We start from the raw sequence: 20,980 nt of genomic DNA, 5'->3' as shown, positions 1-20,980 counted from the left end.
AGCATTTTACCTGGCCCTCAGCTGTCACTTCAGCGCAGAGCAGGGCACGGTCACAGGCTGATAATCCCAGCCCCAGCTGCATGAGGAGGTGCAAGGAGGGCTGGAATAGCCAAGAGAGATGAGTTAATCACAGGCAGAGAATTAACCACAACTGGGGATTTGCTGCTTCAGTGCTCTGCTGTTATTTGCACACTCCCCTGACTCGCAGACGTGGTCAGAGCCCAGTTCCTGCTGCCTCCCATGGCTGGGGGCACTTGGGGGATCTTCCCTTCCCCATCCCTATGTGAAAAATCCACATTTTATTGTTGGCTTTTTGCAAATATTCAAATGAACATTGTATGTGTTATGTTAGAAAGTGATGCTGTATTAATTTTTTTAAGTAGCGTGTTAAATATAGTTTTAGGTTATAACAAAATGTTAAAATAGAAACTAAGTATGTTAAAATAGAAACTAAGACATAAGGTACTTGCACCAGGTAACAGCCACAGATCACCTAAATCCTTCAGAGAAAAAGAATTTATTGCTCCATTATCAGAAGAAATGAACTTTTTTCACTGACAGGATTCAGAGGAAGAAGCTGACACTGCCCAGACAGAATCCTGTGTTTGAATGGAATTTCTGCATCATGAATGAGGTGTATGAATATGCAACAGGCTGTTCCTTTTAAGGGTTAATCCTCTGTTAACATGGGTCCTTTTTTGGGCTTATTTTGCCCAGAAAAGGTACCTGGACTTGTCCATAACTCTTTGTATTTATTGTCTCATATTCTCCTAAATCCTAAATTTTTATTACTCTAATTATATTGCTATTTCTATAATCATTTTCTTACTACGAAACTTCTAAAATGTTAAAAAGCAAGTGATTGGCGTTTTTCACACCTACAACAGGGATAAACAGAATTTGCAAAATGATTTACAGATTTATTCTGCAGAGAGAGAGATCTTGGGATGTTTGTGAGGAGCTTTCAGCAGGTACAGATTGCACGAGGTTGATTAACTGCTCAACTTTTATGTGCTCTTGGTTCTCTCCCTTGATTGCATGGAGGGAATTCAACCATTTCATGTACAATTTGGGATTAATTGTGAATGACATTTTGAGGTGAAAGTTGTCTGTCTGCCACTGAACTTCAAGGAGCATTGTCAGAAAAAGTCAGGAATAAAACCAAGTGCAGCTTCTGTTGCAGGAAGGCTTTGCACAGCTCCTGTAATTTGCACAGAATTTGCCTTCACACTTTTTATACCTTTAGATCCATGTTTTATGCAAAGACTGCAGCTTTTAAAAGCAAAGTGTGCTCACCAGAGGTGGGGAGGTGGGAGGTGTGCACTGAGGATTTGCCAGATGCATCAGAGGATTGGATGCTGGATATTGGCAGAGAGGATGCTCTGGACCTTCTGAATTTAACCTGCCACACACTCTGCCTTTGAAGCAGCTGCTTAAATTATGTGAGCTCCAGCTTCTTGTCTATAGAGGGGGGAAAGTAGTGCTGTACTAATAGTATTATCTAATTAATTATGAAGATGAATGCCTGCAGGATGGCAGAGATCAAATGGAGAACTTGTTTCCTTGTTACGGTTCCTGTTATTTATCAGCAGTTTATCAATATTTTGTTTAGTTAATTTAGTGAAAGCAGAGTTTGAAATAAGATTTTTTTTTTTCCTGGTGGCATTTATGTCATTACTTTTGGAGTTGCATGGCCTGAGGTGGAGCTTATTCCCAGAAAAAAGCAGGAGGAATGGGATTTTAGGCACAGGAAGTTTGCTGAGGAGCTTTGTGGTGGCTCACAGGGGGTCACATCCTGTCCCCAATCCTTCCCTTTCCACATGTTCAAACCCAGAAATCCTTCCCTTTCCACATGTTCAAACCCAGAAATCCCAACAGGATTCTCCCCTCCTCTCACTGCTGTGGGAAGCTCTGCACCTTGCAGGGGCTGTGCAGAGCTGCTAAACCCAGGGGTACAGAAAATTGCAGCTCATTTCTCCTCTGACAAAGGCACAATTCAATGTTCCTTTCCCCTTTATCCACCAAATAATAACACCCAGAAAAATCCATTTCCTCCTGGAAAGGGGAGGAAAACATCCCATCCTGCAGGAGGATAATGGAGCTGGTGCTTTTCCAAAGGTGATGCCATTTTTAAAGATGCTCCTTGCATCCCACAGCATATTGTTTATATCCCTCTATTGTTGTTTTGTCTCCATTAGGGAAAGGTTAGGAGCAATCCTGGACACTGGGCAGCTGTCAGCAGCATTCCCAAGGGGCTCTCATTAAAGTTAAGCACCACTTGGGCTGTTAATATTAAAATAAGGTTCACCTGCTGGAATAGTGAAGGGTTTGAAGGATGGGGAGTTTGTCCCTCATTGTGTGGGGACTTTTTTTCCCTGAGATGCCTTAGGGTTTTATTTTTTTTTTTATTTTTCATGTATTTGTAATCCTGCAGTTCTTTAGTTCATAACCCTAAACTCCATATACAGTGTGAGCTGCTGCTTTCCCATTTTGGTCAGACACAATGTCATGGTTTGGCATGAGAGATATTTAGGGAAGTGATGCAAGCCTCAAAACCTCAAAATTAAACCTCAAAACCACTACACACAACAATTCCTCTCCAGGCCTGGCAGTCAAGGACACCTCACTGCCTCAGGCCCTGAGAGATGGAGACAAAAGTGACCTGGGGGTGGGGTCAATGACTTCATTAGCTGAAGCTGTAATTGGAATTAATTAACCCCCCAATATGTCCCTCTTTTGGATGGGATGAGATCTAAGGTCTCTTTTGGATGGGATGGGATTTAAAGTCTCTTTTGGATGGGATTGGATGAAGTTTAAGGTTTCTTTTGGGTGGGATTGGATGAGGTTTAAGGTCTCTTTTGGGTGGGATGGGATTTAAGGTCTCTTTTGGGTGGGATGGGATGAGGTTTAAGGTCTCTTTTGGATGGGATTGGATGGAATTTAAAGTCTCTTTTGGATGGGATTGGATGAAGTTTAAGGTTTCTTTAGGATGGGATGAGATTTAATGTCTCTTTTGGATGGGATGGGATGAGATTTAGGTCTCTTTTGGATGGGACTGGATGAGGTTTAAGGTCTTTTGGATGGGATTGGATAAGGTTTAAGGTCTCTTTTGGATGGGATGAAATGTAAGGTCTCTTTTGGATGGGATGGGATGAGATCTAAGGTCTCTTTTGGATGGGATGGGATGAGATTTAAGGTCTCTTTTGGATGGGATGAAATGTAAGGTCTCTTTTGGATGGGATGGGATGAGATTTAAGGTCTCTTTTGGATGGGATTGGATAAGGTTTAAGGTCTCTTTTGGATGGGATAGGATGAGATTTAAGGTCTCTTTTGGATGGGATGGGATGAGATTTAAGGTCTCTCTTCAACCCAAACCATTCCAGGATCTGTTTTTAGCTTTGCCCTGGTGTCTCACTGACCCAGGGCCCTTCTCCAGTGGCACAGGCAGGGCTGGCTCTCACCCTGGGCAAGATCTAAGGCAGAAAAACCAACCCTGCAAGGTCCCTGCTGTTGTCACCTCTTGGTAAACACCTGCACTTCTTCCTACTGAATTAACTAAATTCATTTAGCAAGAGCAAGTTCATTTTGCTGGATTTAAAATGCCGGCTTAGGGGAGGCTCTGTCATTTGTTCCTCCTGGGAGCACTTCCCAATCTTAAATTAGAGAACAAATGATGACCTTTTTTTACCCAGGAGTCCAACACTGAGGGCTGTTACAGGGAGTTTTTTGCCTTTTTTCTTCCATGAAATGCAGTTAACAAATGAGACTTTTGACAAAAAATCCCCAATTTGAACGTAGAAGTCGATTCAATTCACCCCCTGTTAGCTCCTTGATTGAGAGCTATGTAGATTGAAGAAGAAAGGTATTGATCTGCTTTGGGGATTGAAAACTAAGATGAAGTGGAATATGTCTGTGGGTGAAAATGAGGTTTTAAATGGATGGAGGAGGAGAGAGAAAAATAAAATACAATGTGATGTTAATAGGAGGGAGTTTTGGGTTTCTCTGGTGGTTCTGCAGAGGTGGAGAGGGCACAGGATGCAGAAGTTGTACAGGTCATGGAGAATTAGTGCTTGGCACAAGAGTTTTTCTATATTGGGTCAAAACGGCACAAAAAAATCTGGTTTTGGCCTATCAGGGCATCCATCAGTTCCCAAATTCTGTTTGGACAGAGGAACATCCCTTGTTGAACAGAGCTCCCAGTTTTCAGTGCCCACAGCTGATCTTGAACATCTCCTCCAAACCATTCCTCCATTCTCTGAAATAATAATCGAGCTTTTACCATTGTAAACGTGAAACTCTGGTTTAAATGGACTGAAAAATTCAGTATAATTGAAATGTTTCACTCTTTCTCCACATAATCTGGTAGGAGCCTTCTGTAGCTATTATTCTTTGGGGCATGTGACTGGCTTGTTTTTTTGGCTCATTGGGTGAAGTGAATTATTAACTTTTATTTATTAACTTTCCTCTGTACTGTCAACTCCAGGTGACTTTCATTGATTGCTCAAGGTGACAAGGAGGCATTAGGTAATAAATATCAAGTGCTGCAATACTTAAAGGAAGTGAATATGAAAGTGCTGTTAACGGAATCAAGTAAAAATTGGATTTATACCCCTAACAAAAATCCCCAGGAGGAATTGCTTTCTGTTGGACTCTTTTTGTAATTCAAATCCAATCACACAAGTGTGAGCTGCTGTAACACAATTGCCTGGCAAGAGGGGTTTGTTGGAAGATCTCAGAGCACTTGTAAACACACAGAACATTTCGCTTTGCACAGCGTGGGGAGATGGGGATGGTGGTGCAAGAGTGAGGAGCTTTTAATGAGTGCAGTGTCTGCTTGTTCCGAGGGATATTTTTAATTCAGTTCAGACCTGGAGGTGTGAGGTGCTGGGGATGGCAGTGGATGAAGTGGTTTCTTCTGTTTCGGCTGCTGCAGGGTCCCTGGGGGCTGAAAAGGGTCTGTGGCCCCTCTGCCAGCAATGAAAGGGGATTTATGGAACTTCTGGGTTTTTTAGGGAGTAGAAAAATGCATGGAAATACGAGCTGGTTAATGGATTGATGTGTAAAATCTAAATTAGGATCCAAAACGTGGTGGGAAGGGGGAAGAAACGCCACGGAGCTCCCTCAGATGAAAAACTTCCCAGTGCAGGTTTAATTCCAAAGGAGCTCTGCCCACTGGGCTCCCTTTAAACCATCGGGGAAAGGATGGAATTGTTGACATTGGGAGAATTCCAAGGGCTGAGGGCTTGGAAATTCTTAGGGAGTTTGGGTTTGGAGCCCAACATGTCCCTTGGGCCTTGAGGGAACATTGAATTTTACAGCTGCACACAGAGCTCCAGTGGCAAAGGGAATTCAAGATGATTTCAAGGGTTTAATAGTGACAAGGGGAGACCAATAATGAAAGGTTTTCATGAGGAATTCTTTAATTTTGGCTCCACTGTGACTTGGGATGGATTTCACCTTGAACCTTCCTTCACCTTCTTCAATTTTTATTTTCTTTTTTTTTTTTTGAGCTAATCCTAACACCCGAGATGAAAATGCCTTTGAGCCCCCTGGATAAAGCATTTCAACGCAAATATTATTTCACTGCAAAATAATTGAAACACAAATTGAAAAATTTGTTTTGGCGATAATAAATTAGCACCTTGTAAATGAGACTGAGTAAAAAAAAAAAGCTGCACATGAGTGGGAGTCCGTTTGCAGACACTGGGAAAAAAAAGTTTTTCATCAAATTACCTTCTGTTTTCTGAGTTTAATTTCAACTGGGGGCTGAGATGAGGATCAGTGTCATTTTTACAGATATCTGCAGTGGAGGTGAGGAAAAATGAAATTTTTGCTGTGTTCATCTTAGAGAGAAAATAACAGTAAAATTTTCAGAAGGTTTTGAATCAGGCTGAACATTTTAATTGAGGCTCAGGCTCTCAGGACAAGATTTTCAAGGATATTTAGGTGCCAGAATAAGTGGAGACTTGGCCAGGGGGGATTTATTAGGGAATTGTGGCTGCACAGCTCAGGTGGGGTTAGGAAGGCTCCAGAGCCTAACAAATATTATAAAATATTTGTAAACCTGGGGCTCTGAAGTCCCTTTGGAGAGGATTTGTGAACTTGGGTTTGGTTTTGTGGTGTTTGTCACAAAGGTGTCGCCAAAGGGATCAGTCAGAGCCTCCCATCTCCCATCTCAGTGCCTTTACCACATCATAATCCAGATTTTTTTTGAGGATAACTCTTGGTTTGACAGGAAAAGTGCAGAGGAGCTTTGAGGTCCCTTCCCAGGCAAAGCATTCAGCGATTCTGAGGTTGAATCCAAGGGCACTGGAGGAGCTGAGAGGCCACAGAGGGAATTCCCAGTGGGGCTGTTCCTCACCCCAGAATCTGCATTGTGAAAAACGCCTATTTCATGAAAAATTGGGAAAATTTATGAAAAATGTTATGAAAAATATTCTATTGGCTTTTCACAAATATTAAAATGAATATTATATGTGTTGTGCTGGAAAGTGATGCTGTATTAGTTCTCTTAAGTAGTGTGTTAAATATAGTTTTGGGTTATAAGAAAATGGTAAAATAGAAACTATGCTATGTAAGATATTTTTTTTTAAGGAAAGGACTTGCAGTGAGATAGCAGCAACAGGACACCTGAATCTTTCAGAGAAAGAGAACAGAATCCTGTGTTTGAATGGAATTTATGCATCATGTATGAGCTGTATGAATATGCAACAGGTTATTGTTTTTAAGGGTTAATCCTCTGTTAATGTGGGTCCTTTATTGGGATTATTTTGCCCAGAAAAAGGTACCCGGACTGCCCATAACTCTTTGTTTGTATTGTCTCATATTGTCCTAATCCAAATTGTCCAAATTATTATTACTCTAATTATATTGCTATTTTTATGACCATTTTATAACTATTAAACTTTTAAAATTTGACAAACAAGTGATTGGCGTTTTCCACCGGCATTAATTGGGCAATGCCTGTGGAGTGCTCTGGAGATGGAAACAGCTCCAGACGCGCCTGGGTTTTATCATCCTGTGGAGAGGAGCGGCCAAAATTGATTAAGAGACAATTCTGGAAGGGAAAGGTTTGGAAGGAAGGAAATGACACCCCTGGAGGAGGAGATGTCTGCATATCCTGAATACTGGGATGGCTTCTGGAGCTGAGCAGACGAATTCCAGGGCATGGCAGGAGGAGCTGGAGCTGCTCCCTGTGTGCCTGTGCTGAGCACCTGAGCCTGGGCTGCCCCTGGAATGGGGATTTGGGATGAGCCATCCTCCTGCTGCTGCTTTCCCAAGGTTTCCAAACCCTGCTCCTTCATTTCCTGACCTTCAGGCTCCCTTGAGCACCCCCAGCAGCTTTCTGCCCCTGCCCTGCACAAACCAGGGCAGCTTTCCCGTGGAGAGGAATGGTGGATTTGTCTGTCCAAACCAGCTGTGGGGCTGCTGGGAGATAGAAGAGAAACCATGGGAAGGATTCCACTGATTGGTGAATGGGAAAAGAAATTTGATTTTACAAATAACCTTTAGGTTTGCTGAGAAATGAAATTGGATATTGAAAGATGAAAGAAACAATGGGGAAGAAAAACCCCTAAATTCTGTAAGAATTAAAAATGAAAAGGGAGGGTTGTACATTAGAGGGGAATCTTTGGGATCAGGTGTTCTGGGAAGTCTCAACCTCTCAAGTACCTCAGCAATGGGGAAAAAGCCCTAAATTCCATAGGAATTAAAAATGAAAAGGGAGGGTTGTACATTAGAGGGGAATCTTTGGGATCAGGTGTTCTGAACCTCTCAAGTACCTCAGAAATGGGGAAAAACCCCTAAATTCCATAGGAGTTAGAAATGAAAAGGGAGGGTTGTACATTAGAGAGGAATCTTTGGTTTTGGGAAGTCTGAACCTCTCAAGTACCTCAGAAATGGGGAAAAAGCCCTAAATTCCCTAAGAATTAAAAATGAAAAGGCAGGGTTGTACATTAGAGGGGAATCTTTGGGATCAGGTGTTGTGGGAAGTCTGAACCTCTCAAGTACCTCAGCAATAGGGAAAAAGCCCTAAATTCCATAGGAATTAAAAATGAAGAGGGAGGGTTGTACATCAGAGGGGAATCTTTGGGATCAGGTGTTGTGGGAAGTCTGAACCTCTCAAGTACCTCAGAAATGGGGAAAACCCCCTAAATTCCGTAGGAATTAAAAATTCAAAGGGAGGGTTGTACATTAGAGGGGAATCTTTGGGATCAGGTGTTCTGGGAAGTCTGAACCTCTCAAGTACCTCAGCAATGGGGACAGAGAGAAGGGAAATGCAGCTGGGAAATTGGGATAAAAAGGAGGCTGCATCCTCCAAAAACTGGAGAAACCCCAGGGGATGCCCCATGGCCTCTGCCTTGATTGGAATAAAATTCCAGGACTCCTCTGTCTCCTTTTTGGACACAAACCTCTGGTGTTTGTGGATGGATTTTTTGGTTTTTTGTGCTCAGGGTGAATTCTGTGCAGCTCCCATGACACAGCTCCAGGATTTCACCTCAGTCTGAAGCTGCTGCAGTGCCACAGGGGCCAGACCTGAAACGTGGAACATCTGTACCAAGAAATGGATTTGCTGAGAAGTGGAGAGGGCAGGAACTGCGATTGTGTTTAAAGTCTTTATCAGCTGGGGCTGCTTAATTTGATTTTCCAACAGTTGCTCTTCCTGGGGCGTTCAGGTTTTTTGTCTGCTTGGGGTTTTTGGGTTGTGAATGTCTGAGCTCCTTCAGCCACGGTGCCCTGTGGGGATCAGTGGGCCTGGCAGAACGAATGTCCCTTGTTCTCATGCCAAAGGCACCAAATAAAGTCACTTTTTGTCACAGCACAGACACACCTGTGGTTAGCTGGGGTCCAGCACCAAGGAATTGCCTGGTTTGCCTGCAGAAAGCCCAGGGGGTGTTGGTTGGGCTCTGTGCAATGCTGAAATTTTCCTCCATTTTTCCTGGGCATTTAAAAGAAAATTTTCCGTAATATCCAACCTGAACCTCCTCCCAGTTAGGAAAATTAGGATATTTTCCTAATATCCAACCTCCCCTCCTCCTGGCAGGGAGGAAAACTCCATTTTCCTGAGTGTGTGTTTGTGGTTTTCAGGTGTGTGGTGGCCCCCCCACAGTTGGGGTTTCTGTAGAATCCCAAACATGTGTAGGAAATTCTCATTACTGTCCAGGACAACATTTTTCATTGGGAAGGGAACAGAGAGCACACTGGGGATGACTTTCGCATTTCTGTTCCTCTTCTTCCTGCTTGGGAAGGCCTGGAAATGGAATTGCTGGGCTGGAGCAATTCCAGAAAAGAAAGAAATTTAAAAGAAGTTTTTCCTCATATCCAACCTGAACCTCCCCTGGCACAAACTCCCTTTTCCTGAGTGTGTGTTTGTGGTTTTCAGGTGTGTGGGGGCTCAGTTGGGGTTTCTGTGGAATCCCAAACATGTGTAGGAAATTCTCATTACTGTCCAGGGCAACATTTTTCATTGGGAAGGGAACAGAGAGCACACTGGGGATGAGTTTTGCATTTTTGTTCCTCTTCTTCCTGCTTGGGAAGGCCTGGAAATGGAATTGCTGGGCTGGGGCAGTGCTGGGGTGTGGGAGCTCTGCAAAGAATAAAAGTATCCTACATAGCATAGTTTCTGTTTTAACCTTGTGTTATAGCCTAAAACTATATTTAACACACTACTTAAGAAAATTAATCCAGCATAACTTTCTAACCTAACACATATCATATTAATTTTTAATATTTGTGAAAAGCCAGTTATAAAATACACATTTTTCACATGCAGTAACACGTGGGGCAGCACCAGCAGGGACAAAGTGGTGGCAGGGGACAGTGAGGGACTCCAGGACTGGGAGGGAAGGGCTGGGTGTCTCCAGAGAGCTGTGGTGTGTGGGGATTTGTGGGGTTGTGCAAATCTGGGTGTCCTCACTTGAGCTTTGGATTCTTCTGTGTCTCTAGCACGACATGGACAAGCTGCTCTTTTCAAGGTAAAAAGAGAGTTTTTAATTTCTGACTCCTGTCGCAGACATCTTTTATGGAAAATCCTTCCCTTAGGATTGTTCCTCCTGAGAAGCTGAGAGGCCTCAGGAACAAAATGTACCCAATGGTTATCTGCTGCTGTGGAATGCAACAGGTGCAGCTGGGATTGGGCTCATGTGGATGTTTCTAATTAATGGCCAATCACAGCCCAGCTGGCTCGGACACAGAGCCACAAACCTTTGTTATCATTCTTTCCTATTCTATTCTTAGCCAGCCTTCTGATGAAATCTTTTCTTCTATTCTTTTAGTATAGTTTTAATATAATTTATATCATAAAATAATAAATCAGCCTTGTGAAACATGGAGTCAGATCCTCGTCTCTTCCCTCATCCTGGGACCCCTGTGAACACTGTCACAGACTCCAACATTTATAGATTTCCAAAAGTGACAGTGGATTGGAGGGTGACAGTGCCACCTCTCCAATGACACTGGACAAACCAACAGCCCATCAAATCTCTCCTCTTCCATGAAAGAATGCAAAACAAAGAGTTATTTACAGAAAGTGCATGAGAAAGTTCGTTACAAGAATGGAAACATCAGAAGGCTTGGATGGAAGAGCTGAAATGAGGGATGTGGGACTCCAGGGGCTCTCCAAAATGCAGTTTATTGTATCCAAAATGCAGTTTATTGTATCCAAAATGCAGTTTATTGTATCCAAAATGCAGTTTATTCCATCCAAGAGGTTACAGCAGTCCAGGGGTGTGGGTGACAGAGCTGTGCCCACAGCTGTCAGCTCCAGCTGCAGGCAGGCCTGGACACCCTTAGTTTAGGTTACAAATGCATTCTATACTTTTCTTTTGGTCACAATTCATTCTATACTTTTCTTTGCTGAGCATCTCAATATGGCAGAACCAATCTATACCTTAACTATTATCTATAGCCTATCATAACTGCTATAATTACCATATTCATGTCACTGTTCTCCAATCACTAACAGTCAGTACATTACAGTTTAAGCTGGAAGTTGGGTTTCAGTTTTCTTGCAGTGGAAAATTCTGAGACCTTTTTTCTCCTTGCCACATTTGCTGCCTTGTTTGCCTGTGCTCTCTTTCTGCTTGGTAAAAACATCTTCTTGTTTGGGGTGGGTTTATCCTTTGCTCTAAGCCATACAAACCCCTCATGATAACTCACACACCCTTTGCCTCCTTGGTTATCCAGTCAGACTGGCTCAGCAATTCTTTCCTTCTATATCAAAACTTGCTTTAATTTCTATTCCTTCTTCAGATTCTACATTTAAAAATCTTTCTGCTAAGCACACACACATCTGTGAGACTTTCTTGTCAAACTTTCATCCTTCCCAACATTAGAAAATCTTGAAAAATCAGGGTGATACCTCTGGGCTTGGCAGTGCTGGCACGAGCTGAATTCAGCTGAAATGCAGTTTTTCCCTGCCCTTGCATTGCCCAGCTCATCACTCCCCGTGCTCAGAGGGAAGCAGGCTCAGGCTATCTGAGATGGAAATCATCCCCTTGATGATGCTCTTGGATCCACGGGCTTTTGATGAAGTTACAGTTAATGGAATGACTCTGCATTATTTATTACCCAGCAGGCTTTGATAGGAGACTGGAGGTTAAGCTCCAGCTCAGAGAAGGTGAATCCTGAGGGCAGCAAGGCTCCCATTGATCAAGTGAGGAGGAATCAAATTTGCAGGTGTGAAAAACACCAATCACTCGTTTTCAAATTTTTAAAAGTAATAAAATGGTTATAAAAATAGTAATATAATTAGAGTAATAATAATTGGGACAATTAGGATTTAGGAGAATATGAGACAAGAAAAACAAAGAGTTATGGACAGTCCAGGTTCCTCTTTCTGGGCAAAATAAGCCCAATAAAGGACCCACATTAACAGAGGATTAACCCTTAAAAGCAACAGCCTGTTGCATATTCACAGACCTCGTTCATGATGCAGAAATTCCATTCAAACACAGGATTCTGTCTGGGCAGTGTCAGCTTCTTCCTCTGAATCCTCTTCAGGGCTGAGGAGGCAGGAAGAAGTTAATTTCTCCTGATAATGGAGCAATAAATTCTCTTTATCTATCATTCTACTATCATTCTACTCAAACTCTTGTGGCTTGTAAATCTTCACACAAAGTTGGGAATTGTTTCCATGGGCTGGAACCAGAGGCACAGGTGGCTTTGACTCCTTGCCAAGGTCTCTGAGCCCCCTGGCAGGGTCTGCAGTCACCCAGGGCAGCCAGAGCAATCTCCTGACACTTCAGTGCCTGATAAATGATGCACAGCACTAAACAATGGCCACAGGAACATTTTTCCTATTTAGAAGGCAGTGCAAACAATGAGGAGTTGGTGTGGGTGGGTTTGGAGAGCTCTGAGCATTGGGATGTGTGACCGTGCTCACAGGGGTCTGAGGATGAGGGGAGAGACGAGGATCTGACTCCATGTTTCAGAAGGCTGATTTATTATTTTATGATATATATTACATTAAAACTATCCTAAAAGAATAGAAGAAAGGATTTCATCAGAAGGCTGGCTAAGAATAGAAAAGGAAGGGATGATAACAAAGGTTTGTGGCTCGGGCTCTCTGTCTGAGCCAGCTGGGCTGTGATTGGCCATTAATTAGAAACATCCACATGAGACCAATCCCAGATGCCCCTGTTGCATTCCACAGCAGCAGATAACCATTGTTTGCATTTTGTTCCTGAGGCCTCTCAGCTTCTCAGGAGGAGCAATCCTAAGGAAAGGATTTTTGATCGAAGATGTCTGCGACAGGGGTGAGGTGAGCAAACCTTGGAGGTGCTGCTGGACAAGCAGGGTTTGCCCCTGGTGTTTCAGTGTTTGCCTGTGCATTTCAGCTTTGCTGGGGAAAGGTTTTTTATGTGCCTGTGGTTGTGGAATGGGCTGTAGAACAACAGGGAATAACAGCATTTCTGTGTGAGTAACAGTAACTACAGCAAATGGCAAAACCCCAAACTGCTGCATTAGGGAGGAGGCAGCCATGGATCCTCCATAAATGATGCTGCTGAGAGCAAGGCACTGTGCATGATTTGATATTTGTTCCCACTGAATTGTGCAGTGACCATGCATCAGCGTTTGCTAAATTAGATTTTGTTTCTGCTGAGGAACAAAGTGCAGCGACTTGTATTTCAGGAAGCACTTCACAGATAAATTCAGTCTCCCTCTCTCTCAAGCATTGCCTGGATAATAACATGGTGTAAACCAACAGCTACAATTCTTCCTTGCTCTACACCCCCCCTGGATCTGGCCTGGGATTGAAGTTTAAGGAATTACAAGTAGGTGGAAGATGATTTTTTTTTCCCCACTGGTTTCCTTTGCACTTGTCACGTCAGAGAGTGCCTTTGTTTGTTGTTGTTGTTTACCTCCTGGCAGAGGGGGGAGGTTTGTAGTGACACATTTTGGATGTTCAGGCTTATCTCAGTCCGGAGCTGCTGGAATTCCCTGTCAGGCAGGGCTGGGAGGGAGCAGCAGCCAGGGCAGCTCATTCCTGGCTTGGAGTGTTGCTTATTTGAGAGGAATAACAAAAATCCCGCTGCTGTGAGTGTTTTCCAGTGGCTGCACCTCCCGTTTTTCCTGCTCAGAACCTGGTGGGGTTGGTCAGTGTGCAGTGACTGTCACACTGCCACCTCTGGGACACTGGGCTGGGCTGGAGCTGCTTCAGGGCCCCTCTAAATCTGCAGTGACTGGCACCAGAATGGTGCTGGCTCATGTGTCGAGATGGCTTTGGATTTACAGTGGCAATAAAGCCTCCCCCAAGCCTCTGCCTCCGCTCCTGGAGCTTGTCCTGTCACAAGAGCTCTGCTCTGGAGCACGAGGATGCGGTTCCTGCTCCTGCCTCCCTTCCTTTCCCTTCATGGCAGCCCCACACTGAAGCCTGGGGGGTTTGGAGCTCTCCTCTGCTCAGCTGATGTTTGTTTTTCACTGCAGTGTCTGGGCACGTTAGGTTTTGTACCGTGTGGATTAAAATGTGTGTTACAAACTGCAGTTCTTCTGTGAGGGTAGTGCAGAGTGAATATTCCATCATTTCCCTGGCGAGGAGGCCAGGGTGAAGCCAGTTAGTCTGGGGATTGTTCAGAGAGTGCCTGTTGCACAAAAGGACTCTTGGAAGTGGAGATTTGGTCAAACCAACGTGTGAAAAAATGGAGAAATTGAGTCACTCTCAGTGAATTATGTTGGTGGTGTCCCAGATAAAGATGTTTTCCCAAAGTGCTGTGGGTTTCCTTAAAGGATTCAGTGATTGTGGAGGTGTTTTCCAGCCTAAATGATCCCCTGAAGGTCCTGAATGGTGATCCCCGAAATGATGATGCCCTCAATGATGATCTCCTAAATGGTGATGCCCTCAATGATGATGCCCTAAATGGTGATGCCCTAAATGATGATGCCCTAAATGATGATTCCCTAAATAATGATGCCCTGAATGATGATCCCCTGAATGATGATTCCCTAGATGGTGATCCCCCTAAATGATGATTCCCTAAATGATGATTCCCTAGATGGTGATCCCCTAAATGATGATTCCCTAAATAATGATGCCCTAAATAATGATCCCCTAAATGATGATTCCCTAAATAATGATGCCCTAAATGATGATTCTCTAATTGATGATCCCCTAAATGATGATCCCCCTAAATGATGATTCTGTAAATGATGATCCCCCTAAATGGTGATCCCCCTAAATGATGATTCCCTAAATAATGATGCCCTAAATGCTGATTCCCTAAATGATGATGCCCTCAGTGGTCCCCTGTCCTTGTCTGAAGTTCCTGCATTAAAGCAGAGCTGAGGGATTCATTTCAGGACCCACTCCCAACAAAGCACTCTCCAGAATTGAGAGGAGGTGCTGGCAGAGCCCAGCCTGGCCTCAGCTCTGTTTTTCCTCCATCACAAATGGGACAAATGCCCACAAACCCATCCCTGTGATGAGCCCAGGGGTTCCCACCCTCTGGAATGTCAGCCCATGGAGAAGAGCTGAGGATCTGGAATATCCCCAGGAACACACCTCAGCTGGGGGGGGATGATGCAGCATTCTCCTCTCGTGTCAGACTTTGGGATGGGAAGAAAGTGCCAGAAATGTTGGGAGAATTGTCCTCTGTCAACCCTAAATGCACCTGGAATTTGCCAGCACAGGCACCGGCGCTGCCCTTTCATATCTTTCTGCTTGTTTGTGCTCCTGGGCCAAAGGGATAAAGGGAATTGTTTCTGCAATCTTCACAGGAGAAATTTTGAATTTCAGATAAGGTTTTGTCAGTCAAGGATGAGCTGAACTAACTCAGACCTGGAAGCAAATGATAGAACACATAAATTCCCTCAGCTTCCCGGATTTCTTTCTGTGCCTGATGACTTTTTCCAGCAATGTCCAATATAAATGAAGTTCTCTGCTATTACAGCTATTACAGAATATATTACTGCCCAGTTTGGCAGCTTTTGCAAAGCTGTGCTTTGTTTGCAATAAGCAATTTTCTTTTATCTGTGCCCAGAGCACCTCTGGGTCAACATCGTGAACATGCAAATATTTCAGTAGATTGATTGGATACATCATAAAACTCTGTCTTATTTCCTATTATTTATTTGTTCTTTCAGATAGATTTATGTCCATTTGTGGCACAGGCACTGGCTGTGGAAAGATGGGCTGAGTTTGTAGATTTTGGAGCTTCCTTATGACCTTGGAAGTGTTTGGAACATGGTGTCTGTGACCTTGAATTTATTTCCTGAGCTTTGTGCAGCCTTGGTAGCTTTTACACCATCAGGAAATTGAGAGATACAGCCTCTTTAATTTCCCATTTGCCTTAAATTGTTCTGATGAACTTATGATTAAAATAAAAATGAGCAGGAGGGACAGTTCAATATCCCCCTGCTGCTTATTGAGCGTGGCTGAGGTTGGAGAAAGGATTCGACTGAATTGGAGAGCACAGCTCGTGGAACTTTGGTTCTTAAACCAAACTGGGCTTCATTTTACTCCTCTGTGATCACAGGAATATTCCCACTCCTGTGCAGCTTTCTGGCACTGAGCTTTTCCAGTGAACTCCCCAAAAGAAATGGAGCCCAAGTGGAGGAGGGAGGCGGATTTGTCTCTTATGTAGTGACAAAAAGCCAGGTGCTACAGAAATGCAAAATACTCCAGGCAAGGAATCCTGTGCCTCCCTCACTTTAATCCCTGGTGGATTGTAGGGCTGTCCTGCCTCTCATTGATCCAATAAACGTGCTACAAAAAGATTCCCTGGGTAGTAAATAGGATGGGCTGTCTTAGATTCATAAAACTCTGTCTTGCAGGGAGAAGTTCCACGGAGCGTTTTTTGCACCCAAAGTAGGTCAATCTAATTATAATTGCCTTTAATGAGCACCACTCTGCAGCTCTGTACCTGTAGCTGCTTGGCACTCAGAAGTGCAAATGCCTTTGAGAAAAAAAAAAAAAAAGCAGGGGGGAAAAAAAAAAAAGCAAGGAGAAATCAAAGAAGTAATTTCTACTCTAATGCATTTCGACTTGAAAGCCTCTGTTCCCATCAGCAGGGTAAACAATCCAGCATGGGTGGGAAAAGCTGGAGCAGCAGCTCAGGGGATAAAGGTGAAACTCAGCTTTTGGGCCATGAGATTGACCCTTCCAGCTCTGGCTGGGATTTGGCTTTGTGTGCAGGAATTCTTCCATTAAAGCAGGGAGGGTTGGAGCAGTTTGGAGCGAGCTCTTTGTGCCTCCAGAGATATCCAGGGACAGCAGCAGTGAAGGGAGAGGAAAAGGCTGAGGGGAATTTGTCATTTAGGCTGTTCCCAAAACACATTCATGTACCTGTGTCCCCAGAGAGAATAAAATCTCATCTATCCTGTAAAGGTACATGGTGGCTCTTTATCTTTGGGATGCAGTGTTCCCAGGTACTGCCTTGGGCAGGGGAGATGGATTTGAGTGAGGTTTGAGGTGTTTCACTGGTGCTGCAGGAGGGGGTTTTGTTCTCTGCAGCTTTGCAGCAGCTCCTCAGAGATCCTGACTGAAGATGTTCCGTGTGTGGAGGCAGAATGAGGAGCACAGACCTGTCAGAGCTGGCTGAGAGCAACCAGCAGCTCCCCAGGGCAGGGTCTGGCCACTGATTTCTCCCCTGTATGCCCCCATCAGGTCTGACAGGGGTGTGAGCGCTGCTGCTGCTGCTGTTTTTTGTTCCAGTGAGCCATTCCCAGAATCACTACATGATCAGGGTTGGAGGGCACCTTACAGGATGGTTTGTTTGGTCAAACCTTGTGCTGTGTCCTGCTCTTTTTGGAGTCAGGTTTGTGGCTCACCTTTGGCCAGGCTCAGCCTGGCCCTCCTTGGGGTCCCTTCTGCTTCCTCAGGGTGAGGGGGGGATGTGGCACTGCCTGCACACTCAGCCCTTCTTCTGCCTCCAGGTGGGACTGGGGGAGAAGGGGACAGCTCTGGCATTGTCCTGGAACTGGGGGAGAAGGAGAGAATCAGCTGTGGCATTGTCCTGGAACTGGGGGAGAAGGAGAGAATCAGCTCTGGCATTGTCCTGGAATTGGGGGACAAGGGGACACAGCTCTGGCATTGTCCTGGAACTGGGGGAGAAGGAGAGAATCAGCTCTGGCATTGTCCCTGGAATTGGGGGAGAAGGAGAGAATCAGCTCTGACATTGTCCTGGAACTGGGGGAGAAGGAGAGAATCAGCTCTGGCATTGTCCTGGAATTGGGGGAGAAGGGGACCCTCACTCAGCTGTGGCATTGTCACTGGAGTTGTCCCTGGAATTGGGGGAGAAGGGGACAATCAGCTGTGGCATTGTCCCTGGAATTGGGGAAAAAGGGGACACTCAGCTCTGGAATTGTCCCTGGAATTGTCCCTGGAATTGGGGAAGAAGGAGAGAATCAGTTGTGGCATTGTCCTGGAACTGGGGGAGAAGGAGGGAATCAGCTCTGGCGTTGTCCCTGGAGTTGTCCCTGGAATTGGGGGAGAAGGGGACACTCAGCTCTGGGATTGTCCCTGGAATTGTCCCTGGATTTGGGGGAGAAATACACAGTCACCTCTGGCATTGTCCCTGGAATTGGGGGAGAAGGTGACACTCACTCAGCTCTGTCATTGTCCCTGGAATTGTCCCTGGAATTGGGGAAAAAGGGGACAGTGAGCTCTGTCATTGTCCCTGGAATTGGGGGAGAGGGGGACACTCACTCAGCTCTGTCATTGTCCCTGGAATTGGGGGAGAAGGGGACACTCAGCTCTGTCGTTGTCCCTGGAATTGGGGGAGAAGGGGACACTCAGCTCTGTCATTGTCCCTGTGCTGTGCCCCAGCAGGGCCTGGCACGTGGCAGGGTGCAATCCCAAATGCACAGGGTGGGATGGGAGAGCTCTGGGGTCTGTGCTGGGCTGGGGAGGGGTGGCTGAGGAAGGAGCTGTCCCCAGGGCCAGGCAGCAGCTGTGGATCCAGCTGTGCTCACAGCTGTGCTCTGTGGGGAGCAGAGCCCAGGATGTGCTTGGGGCTTTGGGCTCCACATCCCTGCAGGGAGGAGGCCAAAACTTCATCCTCAGATTTTCCTTTCCTCTGTTTGTCCTGCTGGGAAGAGCCTTGTGTGCTCTGTTGGGATGCTGAGGACGTTCAATGCTCACCTCTGACTTTGTGCTTTTGTTTTTTGTTTTTTTTTCTCTTGGCAGCCCAGAACTGCAGTCACACATTGCAGGGCCCAAACGGGACAATACAGAGCCCAGGCTTTCCCTATGGATACCCCAATTATGCAAACTGCACGTGGACAATCACTGCTGAGGAGCAGAACAGGATACAGCTCGTTTTCCAGTCCTTTGCACTAGAGGAAGACTTTGATGTATTATCCATCTACGATGGGCTGCCTGAGCAGGGGAATCTGAGAACGAGGTACAGTTCTTCATTACAGTGATGTTTATAAACATCTTCCTCCTCCCCTTCCTGCCACTGGGATTAAATCTGCCCTTGGATTGTTTATGCTGCAATAAACTGGGAGTGTTTCTCCATGAGCAGTTCTTACAGTTGTTTTGATTTCTTAGCTCTTGATAAGGCTTGAAATGTTTCTCTGAACTCCTGACAGTAATGATTTAGCAAGGCTCGGCCCAGACATGCAGAGGAGTTAATTAGGAAATGGAGCAGGAGGGAGGCAGAGTTAATGTGCACAGAGCTTCCCTCAGTCCAAAGGAGACTCCTGGGGCAGGAGGATGGACTGTGGGGTTCAGTGACAGCTCTGCCAAAGCCTTGGTGGGTTTTCCCCAAAATCTGGGCTGTTCCTTCACCCCCAGTGCATCCAGCAGCTGGCCAGGGCTGCATTCCCTCCCATTGTTGGATCTCCAGGGGTAAGAAGGGTTCAATAACCCAGTTTAGTTGTTTTAGGAAAATCCATCCACAAACACCAGAGGGTTGTGTCCAAAAAGGAGACAGAGCAGTCCTGGAACTTTATTCCAATCAAGGGAGAGACCATGGGACATTCCCCTGGGGTCTCCCCAGTTTTTGGAGGATGCAGCCTCCTTTTTATCCCAATTTCCCAGCTGCATTTCCCTTCTCTCTGTCCCCATTTCTGAGGTACTTGAGAGGTTCAGACTCCCCAAAACACCTGGTCCCAACGATTCCTCTATAATGTACAACCTTCCCTTTGAATTTTTAATTCTTATGGAATTTAGGGGTTTTTCTTCCCCATTGTTTCTTTCACCTTTCAATGTCCAATTTAATTTCTCAGCAAACCTAAAGTTTGTTTGTAAAATCAAATATCCTTTTCCATTCACCAATCAGTGGAATCTTTCCCATTGTTTTATCTCCCAGTGCTGGTTTTATCTCCCAGCAGCCCCACAGCTGGTTTGGAAAGACAAATCCACAATTCCTCTCAACAGGAAAACTCCCCATGGCATCTCCAGTGAGGCTTCCATTGTTAAAAAAAGTTTATTTTGCTGGGTTGCTGTGGCAGGAGATGCTCTGGGAGGTGTCAGTTGTGATCTCAGCCCTCTCAGCTGGGGACACCATGGAGGTGCTGGTGGCAGTTCCAGCCTGACACTGATGCATTCAAAAACTCAGGGAGCAGTGGCAGCATCCGGGCTCTGAATCCCTGGAATTCTGAATCCAGAATTCTGCAGCCCTGGAAATGGATTTTCCTTCAAAGCCCCCGAGCTCAGGACAAATCCGTTGACCTCAGTGTCTCGCCTGACCTGAGTGGAGCATCTGAGCTGCACCCTGGTGGAAATCAGCTCTTTATGTAGATTATTTCAGTTATGCAAATAAATCATCTCCTCATTTGGCAACTGTGCTTGAGAATCACTTTAATTATGGGACCTGGGTGTTTAATCAGGAGGTTCAGCGCTTTGCTTTGGGGATAATGGAAAGGTGGAAAATTTGGGGGTAAAATCCAGCTTAGGAAACTTTGTGTGGTGAGAAGTGAATGCTGCTCTGAGATCCTCACTAGAATATTCCGGTTGTAAATAAAAGCAGCAGAAAGGAACCTCCCAAATGTGAGCTGGGGATCTGTGGCCCTGCCCTGGAAGAGGGTGAGGAGGCAGAAAATTTTCCCTCTCTGCCTTCCTGGTGAAATTCAGGTGCAGCTTGGGCAGGTGAATGGGAGCTGGGGGTGGAACCAGCAGCAAAATCCACCTGGGAATGTTCCAGCTCTGAGCTCAGGAAAGGGAGTGTGTTTAGGGCTGGAAAGGGGAATAAAAGGGGGAGATAAAGAGGAGGATTTCTGGAGGCCTGAAAGATCTCAGCAAAGATCAGCTCCTGCATGGTGGATATTTGATTTCTTCCCTTGGACGTTTCTGGAGGAGTCATTTCTACACCTGGAGTTGGCTCCTTTGGGCTGTTCCTTGTCTCATCTCTTTGTTCACCAATTCCAGTGTTTGGGCAAGGCTCTGATGCACAGGGTGGGATTGTTGGGGTGTCCCCTGCTCCTTGTGGGTCCCCTCCACCTCAGGAGACCCCAGGTGTTTTTTTTATTAGTACATCAATCTCACCTCATTAAACTCTTAACTGTTGCCCAACACTGGGTTACTTTTTTCTCCCTCTTT

General features: G+C 45.1%; 1 protein-coding gene across 3 annotated transcripts in view; it reads left to right on the top strand.

Moving 5' to 3' along the window:
• Nucleotides 1-20,980, top strand: part of CSMD2 (CUB and Sushi multiple domains 2) — a 276,036-nt gene that overhangs the window by 7,295 nt on the left and 247,761 nt on the right. For all 3 annotated transcript variants that reach the window (XM_077189434.1, XM_077189435.1, XM_054648279.2), the window contains exon 3: nucleotides 18,623-18,839. In XM_077189434.1, coding sequence (XP_077045549.1) covers nucleotides 18,623-18,839 — 217 coding nt within the window. The remainder of the gene's footprint in view (nucleotides 1-18,622; nucleotides 18,840-20,980) is intronic.

The sequence above is a fragment of the Agelaius phoeniceus genome, chromosome 22 (assembly GCF_051311805.1).
Source record: "Agelaius phoeniceus isolate bAgePho1 chromosome 22, bAgePho1.hap1, whole genome shotgun sequence".
NCBI classification, from domain to species: Eukaryota; Metazoa; Chordata; class Aves; order Passeriformes; family Icteridae; genus Agelaius; species Agelaius phoeniceus.
Note: the sequence above shows the minus strand (reverse complement) of the source record. Positions and strands in the feature narration are given on the sequence as shown.